The 11,754-nt window shown below is 36.4% G+C and overlaps 1 protein-coding gene across 2 annotated transcripts in view; it reads right to left on the bottom strand.

The window, feature by feature from the left end:
* Positions 1-649: 649 nt before the first annotated feature.
* Positions 650-11,754, bottom strand: part of LOC131688261 (protein king tubby 1) — a 75,807-nt gene continuing 64,702 nt past the window's right edge. For both annotated transcript variants that reach the window (XM_058972449.1, XM_058972450.1), the window contains exon 6: positions 650-5,188. In XM_058972449.1, the coding sequence (XP_058828432.1) occupies positions 4,919-5,188 (270 nt within the window). In that variant the 3' untranslated portion in view covers positions 650-4,918. The remainder of the gene's footprint in view (positions 5,189-11,754) is intronic.

The raw sequence follows: 11,754 nt of genomic DNA, 5'->3' as shown, positions 1-11,754 counted from the left end.
GTGAAGACTCCGGAACCTATTGACTTATTTGACGTCTAGGACACCAACACAGTTGCAATGTGTATAGACAACATACATATAACGCTATGTTTTCAATTCGCCATCTGATTTAACCTCATTTGGCAAAAAAACTACCCGATTTAACCTCAATCTCGCACTAACACCACTCCACATAGATTAGTCAATTGTCAACTGCCATTTCGACGATTTTTGATTCGAGCCAATAATATAAGTCCGATTTTTTGGTTCGATTTGTGTCATTACTCGATTTTGTTTTGTGTAGGAACGGTACCCGCGCCAGGAAGAATTCAGTTTCATCGATTTGTATCGTTTTCTTTCATTTCCGATAATTCAAGTGATGGTAATGAATGAAGATCAGTGAAGTGGTACAATAATAGCGACCAAAACAGAAAAAAAACTATCGGAATACGTGGTCCAGCGGAAAGGTTTCAGCAAAACGTGTGGGAGTAATAGTAGCCGCTCAAAGTTGGCTCACCTGGATGTCTGCCGTTAAATTTCAACTCAACAAACACAATACCACCAAGTAGATTCCGTCGTAACGCGCCGTTTATTGACCCTTACCTTAAAACCAAAATACCACTTACTCAATGGATTGTGATATTCACACGGCATTAGAAACAACCATCGATTCTCAATTTCCAAATTAAAATCTTCAAACACACACACAGATGTTGGCCTTAGCTTGTAACCTGAATGCATTCGTAAAATTAATCTCAGACTACAATCTACGCAGCGCCGCTAACGGTAAAGTACTGGATTATTTACATGTTTTCTTCCGATCAGAACAACGCACTATTTGCTTTTGATTATGACACAACCTCGTCTTTTCAGTTTGAAAAATTATTATATATATTTCGCTTTGTTTTTTTCCCTTTGTCTGTGTTTGTGATGTAACCGTTTTTTCCGTACAATATTATAACAAAACGTGCCTCGTTAACTGAATAGTGTTTGTATCTGGCTTTGTTTTGTTTGACTGAGTTTGTTTTAATAATAACTGTTTAGCTTGCTCCTTACCTGTTCGCAAAGGGACATTGTTCAATTATTTGTTTCAGCTTTGCTATTTACTGTAGTAGTAGAGTTGTCCCTACTATCACCTAGTCAGGCAAAGAAACGTTTTATAAAATCAATTAACCGACTTCGCTTAAATATTAGGCCTTTTGTTCGAAAATGAGCAAATCGTTTTCTTTTTTTATTTCTTATCTTTCTCAATCGCTAATACTGACTGAAGTTGTTGCTTAGTGCTTTGCTTACACGAGCTACTTTGCTAGGTTTGACATTTCCTTATTACAATTGTATTGTTTCGGTATATTGTTAAAGGCTTCCAATTTATGCGCGATAGCCATGCTTATTCATACCTAGAGTAATCGCCTCTTAAAAAGGAAACAGGAATGAATTCAATTCGCTTTTGGTAATAGGATATTGATGAAGATGATTGAAGAATATTTAACATAACTACCCCTAGATTACCAAGTTGGGAATGTTTTACTAATATCACGGAATAATGAGGACGTGGCGCATATCTCTATTTATTAGACTGACACGAAATTTGCCAAGAAGGTATGTTTAGATTCCCGTGTATGAAAACAACAATACAATTAATCCTGTTAAGACAGATGTCTTCCTTTTAATTACACTAAAATATTATAGTGGAATTAAACGAAAGACAGTTGCCCTACAGGAATAATTGTGAATAATTCCACCAAGTCGCTCTAAAAGTTTTGAATTTTGTAAAAAATTGTAGAACAATACAATAGAGCTATGCACCGCTTATTCACGTGGAATTAATTTAAAAAATCAGATCTCTATTTAGTTCTATAAGGCGACATAACAAATGCATTTGCTTCGCTGTCGATTATGAGTGGAAACTCATTTTTGCCACTGTATGATACAACCCTTTTAAAATCATCAGAAGATGATGATTCGTTAGGCGACAAATATGCAGAACAATTGGCGTATTTTCCGGCTATGTTATCAACAGTCGTATTCACTGTGAATGCACAAATATCACGAGCTCACAGTCGCCTAGAAGTCAAGAGCACTATTCACAAATTTACATGCACGAGGCATTTCACATGGAGTTGTCAAACCATTTTTCTTTGGCAAGGTTAAATAGCTTTCCAACAAAGAACTTTTCCTTCATGTATGCGGTTTTTGAACCAAAGCTATGGAACCTTTTGCTTCCTGTAAAAGGCTGAATAGATGTATAGATAGATTTCATCAACTAGAAGATACCAAACATGTTGGCTTATAATCGACCATGGTGAAACCCGAAATGTGCATTAGAGGCATGACCATCATTTTAATCCCTTTATTGGCGAAGAAACAAACGTCCAATGTTTCAGAGATTCGCTTAACACAGCAAGTGTAAGACCCACGACACTCCATGCGTGACTGGCATATTTTAATCAGGCCAACCATTCAGTCCCTGGCGCGGAAAAACACCTCGACTTGAGGACTTCTGTTTTCAGTCGCCTCTTACGACACGGGAGCAGGAACCCAGTGGATCGATTCTTGGCTGGGATACTTTAACCCGCTGGAAGCCACACGACCTCTAGGTTATTTTCGTTTTCAAAGCTGGCCGCTTTGCTTTATGAGGTAGGCTCAGTTGAATCTTAAAACGGCGTAACACAAAAAATGTCGAATTTAGTTGTAGAACACCAGGATGAACCAACTGACATTTTCAGATAAGATGGTAAATTATTTATATTAAAATAGGAAAATGGAACATCGTAGCAGTTGTTACTCTTTTGAAGCCTACCAAATCTCGATGAATAGCTGGATAAGAAGTTCCGCAAACTAAACTACAAAACAGGTTGTCTTTTTCGGTTGCCTTGATTGTCTCTAACTGTGAATTAGCATGGTTTTCCATTTTGTATAATTTTTAGGAAGAACTAAAAATCCTTAAAAAACAAATAAATATTACTTATCTCGCTCCTATACAAATCTATACAAAAGCTCTGTACAGTTTCTTGCGCTCACTATCACTAAGTTGCACTTTTATACCTTTTAAGCAGAGGCGACGCGTGGTTCCACCGTCAACTTGTTCAATCATCTCTAATTCGACTACATGGTACGTCTTTAGACCAGCTGAGTATTTCTTGTTTATCTCTTCTGACGTTACTCGGGTGAGTTCGACGTCCGACAAAATCGTTGATTCCATCCAACATCTAACGAATAGGGCCAATAAAAGATGTTCGTCGACGGGTTTTTCTGTTCGTAAGACCTGAGCAAAATAAATTTTTAGTCAAAACTCGGTGAATTGTCAAACAAGCGTTTGGAATGCTTAAAAGAGCCAAAAATTCACTGAGAGAATATATCTGTATATCTGCTATATACGAATTTTTCGTACATAGGATTAATCATTCGTAGTTCTACGGAAACGTTTTTATTTTCATTGCGAGTTTTCCGTACAAACCACAAAACGACTTTCGTACGCTTATTACGAATCTGTTTCATTATTCAAACTGAATATATGGTGACTTGATGAACGAAAATTTTCGTAATTTTAAACATTTACATTGCAAGAAATTCATCGTAGACAACGAAACTACGATGAATTTCGGAAATGGTTATTAATCATGGTATGATATGCATTAACTTGAAATGTAGTATCTTATGTTCTACACACCAAAAAATATTCGTCCTTCTGTATTAGAAAGATTGAAATATTTGTCAACCGGTTTAAAGTCATATCTCAATTCTTTCAAATGGGATAGAAATTTGAATGTTCCTCGTGTAATTCATTGAATCCAGAAAAAAACCATTCTCGTTTGAAAGCGTAGGCATGAGATATTTAACATCAACTCATTCATTATTCCAATAGAACGCCAGATCATTCGAACAACCCCTGGTTTGAGTTTATGTCCATTTTACACTCTCAGTAGAGAAGTTTTCAACAAACAATTTCTTTGAAGCAAAAGTAGGCGGTTCATTATTATTGTTTAACCAACGAAATACATACGCGCCAAAAACCAATATGCTCCAAGTGCAGCAACATTTTGTTCAGGCTACCCAAAACAGCGTTAGACCGACTGTTATGAACGTACGGCGCCACGCGCTCAAAAATTATAATGCGCTCTCGTTTGCACACAACTCTGACGCCCATATGGACGCTATAGCAATGCACGCTGGTTCAATATTTGACTTGAACCGGTGCACAAGGAAATAGAAAAAGCCGTCACTCATGCCGAACACGCTGCTGTTCCAGCCGTCGCTCATGCAGCTGCTCTATTTAGAGCATGCGGTGAGAGTACGAGATGCGTGCATGGCTGAGGTTGAACCGGTCATGGGAAGATAGAAATTTTTTGAAATTTACTCGCTTGGTATGCTAGGTTGGTTTATCGTTCGGATCAAATTATCGAGCTTCAAGTTTTGGAGATTATTACCTTCATTTAATTTAATTTGTGTGGCGCTGCTGTTAATTTTAACTGAAAATGGATTCCGGATTAGTTTTTGCTAACCTGTTCAATGAACAGGTTGAACGTACCGACGCGTCGCCTCTGCTTTTAAGCATGGCATTTTGCTGAATGTACTTGTAGAAATCTTTCTTTTAATCATTTGTTACTCTAGTAATTGATTTGAACCATTAGTATTTTGCGAACTTCGACTTAAACTGTGATTTGTTCACTATTTACTGTTCTCTCGCCCTAATTGTGATACTCCGATTAAATTTACCTGAATAGTTTCATTATCCCATCAAATCGCGGTCGGACAAATCCAACTAAATCCAATTTTTCAAATCACCTAAAACAAACCTTTACGTTGATCCCCTTGATGCCACACGTACCATCAACATGTGACGTACATACGTTATGGTGTTCTGCTAATCATTCCAATTCCTAAATTACCATTCATCTCTGCCCAGTTCCGCCCCTGCCCCTGCTGCTGCATACCATCCCTACTCGCACGCCAGCTTCCCATCGAAGCTGCTGAGCGCGATCGCGAAAGCTTGAAAGGCGCACAGCGGATACCGAAAGTCCATCGTGAAGATGTCGTCCGACGTTCGCCCGAACTGCATCACAATATACTCCGGGTCCGAGTCGTGCACCAGCTGGAAGTTCTTGACCGAGGCTTGCGTGACCCGGCCGTGAAAGTTGAGCACGTACGATTGCGTCTCGTCGTTCCAGATCGGCGTCTTGTTGTGCAGTTCAACGACATTGTCCATGTTCTGTGGAATGTGGAAGGAAAGCGAGGTTAAACGGACGCGGTTAAATTGCTGCGTGTAATGGAACCCGTTTCGGGTGCGGATGATGCGAGGGAGCTAGTTTGTTACATATCTGCACGCTCCCTGCGGATTATGTAAATTGAGTAAACGATAGCGTGAGCATCACAATATGGAAAATAATAGCTGTTACAAGCCGAATGCAAAGCAGATGGTTGCGGTTAGCTTGAAACTGAAACCATTGAATATGTTTATAACGAAATCATACACAAGAGCAGAAGAATAGAGATGTCATGGAAAAGATTAAATCCCCAGGTGATTTCGCACAAAATTAGAAACAAAACTAAACTTGGGTTCACCCAAACACAACTGGCGATAATTCAGGGACCGGCCTCGTGCGCGTTAAGGTTTAACGAGGCTCGTCCTTAGGGAAACCATTCGGCTCATAATTTTCGCGAATGCAAAAGAAACTCGTGCGTCTCGTTTAGCGGTAGTGACTTTTCTGCCCCACAAATCGTGATTTTTCTCCCATCTCCAATCGACTCCAACCAAATTCTCTCCGTTCTTCCGTTTTGGATCAGTTCAGTGGATTGCTTTCCAATCCCCATCGACAGCAGTGCCACCAACGCAGTTTAATTTGCCACCCCAACCAAGTTAAACTCATTCCGGAAACGGTTCGGAATCCTGAATGGAGTCAGTATGGATTCCAAATCAAATGCAACAACCGATTCTGAGTCAGAATCGGTTGTTGCGTTTGATTTGGAATCCATACTGACTCCACTCAGGATTCCGAATCAAATTCCGAATGGTTTGACCGGGCAGCAGTGCCACCAACATTGGCGTGCGCAAGGGAAGGCTAGGGGGGGGGGGCTATGGACCCCCATAATGTTCTAGAATTTTAACATTTTTTAATAAGTATTATAATCTTGAGAACATATGAGAAACATGTCAAACTTACTGCATATCTCATTTTGTTTAAGAAAGCCATGTTATCTTAGTTGGCACAAGTTCGTTGAAATCCAGAATCTCTATTGATAACAAGATAAGGCGGAGGGCGAGAGGAAGTGGTAACTGAAGCAAAGATTCGGTTACCGACTTAAAACTATAAGACTGAAGGTAATCAATTTCATTTTTTGCTTTGAATAAAAATTATAAACGTTTTATTACAAATGATTAATGCAGTCAGTAAAGGCATATATGGCGATTCCAGGAGGAATTACATGGAAAGCGAGAACAAGAGAAACTTTCAGCTTTTTTCTAAAACTGAGCAGTAATATAATCTTAGAAAAACTTTTGGAACTAAATAGATGTTATTTCTTTGGATAACAACTTATTCTACTTCTATCTTTTTTCATGCTAACTAGGTTATATTAGCTATAAATTACTAAGTAGGAAAAGTTATAAAAAAATAGTTATGAATGGATTTGGAATATACAGATAGGAAAGCTGTCAGTTCTCATGGTAAAGGACAGGAAGACTTTGCTGTTGTCGTGAAACATGGTAGATTTGAGCAAATCGTAGTAACTCTGCCTAACGACGACTCCTACCAGCAGAAAATAAAAAAATAGTCTGGAAGATTTTAAGCCTGTTCCTACCCAAGACAAAAAAAAGTTGAAGTTTTATCTTGAGTTTTATAGCACGCTACAAGTGTAATCTTAGTTTAATAGTTTAATAGTGAATATATGTTTAAATTTCTTATTTCATGAAAGGCATGAGATATATAATTCCGCCTTTAGGACAAAAAGTTTTGGGGAACGATCGTCAAGAGATTGCCTGATCACAACGTAGCAGCAAGTTCATAAGACGATCAGTTCAGCAGTCACATGACTATCGGAAAACACACGAGGAAACTGGTTCGATGTGAGCAACAAATGAGAAAAATCAGACTAGGAGCTTATTGTTGCACTGGTTATATGTTAGAACAGTGTAGTGAGCTGAAAGCCATTGAAAAGGACGATCATGACAAGGGCGCATAAGGTTTGTTAATTATGGACTAGCATGTTAGAGACAGTTTAAAATGTTTGGGACAGTTTTGGGCATGTAGCGCTCAGGAGAGAGACTCGTCAAAGTGATCAGTAGACAACCTGTAAGGCGTCGTCAACTTTTGGGGTAAGCTTTGCTCTCACTGGAGGTATGCAATCGAACAAAATATGGGTGTGGAGCGCAACTGGAAAGTGGCTCCTTGGAAATGTCTAATGCATTCATGGTTCGCATCAAATACCCAATCGCTATAAATAGCACTGGTTCACGAAAAAGAATTTCTTTCCTAACTATGTTTTCTATATGTATTTTGGACCACTTACAAGTGTTTTTGAATGTTTTCATACCGAAATAAAACTTTCTATTTTCTACCTGATTCTCGAGTTGCTCAGAATTTTTTGTTTGGCTTCATTTTGCTTATAAATTTATTAGATATTCACCCAATACTATAAATAGAGATTTTTTTGAAAATTGAAAAAGTAATTTTAGGTGAAAATCTAGCCCATTCACATACCTAAAAATAGATATCATAAAATGAAGCTAAAAAAATTTAAAAGCGCAATAAAAATTATCTTTTAAACTTAAAGCCTACAGTGAAAAAAAATATATCAGTGGGCCATAATTCATTACCAAATCCTGGCGAGATAGAAATAGAAATAATATATTTCGTAAATATTTTGATCTGATTACTCAAATTAAAAAAAAATAAATTTTGTTTTTTTTTATATCTCACAATGAATTTTGTATAATTTTTTCCACCTGTCGAGCACAGTTCATAGTACTTTTTTATTTATTTTATTTATGTTTGTTTTTTGTTCAGTTGTAAAACATTTCATTGAAACATTCTTGAGTTTTGGATGTTCAAGAAAAATTTAATTGGTATTAAAACAAGGTTTATAGCAGGCGTCCTATTAAAATTGAAATAGCTCGTACGTTGAGATTCATTCTGATATTTTAACGAAATTTTCCCAACATACATTCTAAAAATTTAAAAAAAATCTAAGTTAGAAACATTTGAAACTCTATGAATGTAGAATCGTTAAGAGCTCTTTGCGGTCGGTTCTGGAAATTTTTGACTGCAATTTGCTTACAATGTGCAAAAATTTTGGAAACAGTTAATGTTTTCATAAATTCTCACGCGATGGAAAAAAGAAGGAATTTATTCTGCACAAAAGAAATGAAAACCCGAGTATAATGATAAACAATGACCAAACATTTATATGTGCAGTACAACAGATTTCATGTAATGTTTGTCTGCTGTCCTGAAGGTGCCATTGTGTCGTCGTTTTCTTCAAATATAGGGCTATCAAACAATCGAGCTGGCCGTAAAGCAAAACGTTATGGTTAAAACGCGGGACAGAGAGATGTATGATCAGGATCTGAACGAATTCAAAAAAATGCATCTGAAAGGGCAATGAAAATTTAACTTTAAACAGCTTCCGGAACAAAAGCTTTGTGTTGCCAAAGATCACATGTTTTCAAGAAGTATAAAATTGTTGTTGCAGACAATTTTGCCGGAAAAAGTGTATGATCTGGCAGTAAATTTGCAGTTATCGCCACAAAACTCCGATTTTCATCACAACCTACAATATGAACCGAGTTATACATCTACGATTATCTTAAAATGGTCTAGTGCTAAATTAGGTCTCCCCGGGGCCCTCCCAAATTTTTTCCAGATTTGGCGAGTAGCCACTTCAGTAAGAATGCGCAATAGCAGTACCGGGATAATGATGTCAACGTCATTGAGAATAGGAACTCCCCAAACTGCCCGGAATTCCACACGACACACTCTATAAATATATAGAATGGAAACATGGCTAAGGATGCTTTTCAATGACCAGATACTGTAAAAAGCAGCCAGAGGTGTTGACCAGCAGCTTGTGCAGAAATTAAAGACAGGTATCAAGCCCAAAGTTCAATTTTTCATTCGAGACGAATAAAAACCGCAAAAACGCACAATGCACAGTGGTCATAAATATGTGAAATGCAAATATCGTTACTAAACTTGATTTCTTTAGTAAATTTTGCGTCGCTGAATCCCAATTTCACAAATTGATTGTATCCACCTAACAGTGTGATATGACATTTCTTATTACACTAATCGTTCATGTTTAATTACCATTATTTTTTGCTCTAACATTTTTTAGAGTATCAAATAGTACATGTTTTGATGTGCTTGCAAAAAACCATGATTTTTCATTCAAATTTCTCGAAACTGCAGCTTTTGTGCTTGAATAGCAATATTTTGATATCGTTCCAGTGAGCATGATATCTCGTGAACCACATTACAGGCCTACCTTAAATTTTGATATGTTGCTCGTGATTATAATAGCAAGCTCAAACAAAATTTCAAATTAATTGTGAATGCTTCCCTAATTTTTTTTAAGAATGCAGTGTTTTGGCCACCGTAAACATAAAGCTTTTCGCATAAATAAAAATACCCTCATTATGGTACCAATAATTTTAAAACAGAGCAACAGTTCATGATTTCAAATTTATTTGTGAATTGGAGCTACGGATATGGTATGAATCGCAACGGGCTTTCTAAAAAAAATCCGTATTCGAGATCATCGTTGTGGTACGAAGTAGAGTGAGCTGTACATCGAATATTCCATTCCGACATGTGTTTCAAAAAGTAGTGTCCAATAAATTAATATAACTCAAGCCGAAATTTTGTGAAAATAATAATTAAGCTATATAATTTCAAGGTCTACAGTGACAATAAATAACATAATTTTAAAACGCGAAAATTTTTCGTCTTGCATTAACTCGTCAAACATGTACACCATCTTAGATTCTCCAGGCATTCTGGGCGCAGACTTGCGCAGCTGAAGCCTAGTTTAAGTGGAACTAAATAATCTAATGACCATTTTAAAGAAAAATTCTTGAGGGATATCGAGGGAAAAGCCAAATTTAAAGTTTTTAGTTGAATTGTTCGAATACATATACAAACATACTCATCTTTTTGCACTCCATATTCACCAAAACCCGATAATTATCGATCAATATACAGGTATTAGTAGCGTTGCCTGATAAAAATACTAATATACAGTTCGAGAATAAAAATTCTGACGAGCAATCAATTATCAATATTATTTAATTTATCGGTAAATAACGAACCACCCTATGAATTCATCTATATACCAAAAAATCAGTTCATTATTGGCAAAATTAAATTTGAAACAATAAAACATATATCCATAATCATATAATCGCGAGATAAAAACACGCTTTTGCTGATTTTTTTGTGTTATTGTACTATGAAGGGACCACTGTGCAATGCATCTTTAAACTACAATAAATACGCATTATTTTCTTCTAATAACGTTTTATGCTAAAGCATACTTCCAATTGAAAGCGTCAAATTGGCTTTGCTTATTGCAGGATACATAAGACAAATGTTATAAAAAATATTTAAAAATTCCATGCATCAATAGTTTACGAGAGCTATGTGGGAATGAAAAATGGTCAATTGTATTAACTTCAAAAAATCAAATTGCACGAAACGTGAGAATTGTTTTGCGTCAAAGACCACGAGAATTTTTTTTTTGAAGAAGTTGAAAATAATTAACATTAATTTTTAAGCCTACTTAAAATGGGATGATAATAAGATACAGAAATATTTTGGTTATCTTTTTTGAGAAACCAGTTTCTACATTTAAGACATGAATGAAACAACTTGAATTCCATTAACAAAATAAAACAACTGTTTTACAATCAAAGCTTTGCCAGAAATCTAACTGATAATAAAGGCTTAACATGACTGAAAGTTTTTAAGCCGTTAGATTCACTTCGCTGAAAGTTAGCTTTTGAAATTGTCAAATTCTCAGCTCAATTACTGAACTTTTGGTATTTCAGGATTGGTTAGGTAGCACGATTACCTAATCAATCCTGAAATACCAAATGTTCAGTAATTTGAATTACTTCATTTTCAGCAAAGTAGGTTTGCCAAATTTTATATCGATGGTTCGAGGAGTCGTTGGATAGGATGGAATAATAAGCCCCACCAGGCTAAAATGTCAGATTTCTTTTCCAAGGACCACATAATTATCTGAAGCAAATAAATAATTATATTTGGCCTTTTCATGTGCTGCAGAACAGCAACTAATATAAACGCTTCCACAAAAGAAAAGCTTCCACTATGGTTCTAAAAGTATTTGATTTAATTTGACATAGTCAGATTTGGCTGAACTGTCTGACTACTAAATATAATGTTAGAGAAGCTCTCTCAATTGGTGACTAGCAAGTAACAATACAACTCTATAACGTTTACTAGCAAAATAACGAAATAACGTTTTAGCCACTTATGGACCTTAAATAATTCTAATGTTACTTTGTTTAAGCTAAATCCGGGATTCCAAAATTGTTTTAAAAATATATTTAAAACTATCAGACTATTAAATGGCATAAGCAGTGAATTTTCAATTAACCTCATTGTACGGTTTTTAACATTGCCGTGTCAGTCTATCTTCTGACGTCGCACAAAGCAGAAGCAAAAAATCGCTACGCTATAGCAGGCTATAGGCACCAGTGAATCAAGCTAGCTATTGTTCTATATCAGTGCACATACAAATTGTATCGTTTCCCCCGGC

The sequence above is a fragment of the Topomyia yanbarensis genome, chromosome 3, assembly GCF_030247195.1.
Source record: "Topomyia yanbarensis strain Yona2022 chromosome 3, ASM3024719v1, whole genome shotgun sequence".
Classification (NCBI taxonomy): Eukaryota; Metazoa; Arthropoda; class Insecta; order Diptera; family Culicidae; genus Topomyia; species Topomyia yanbarensis.
The sequence above is the reverse complement of the archived record's forward strand: the minus strand, read 5'-3'. Positions and strand labels throughout refer to the sequence as shown.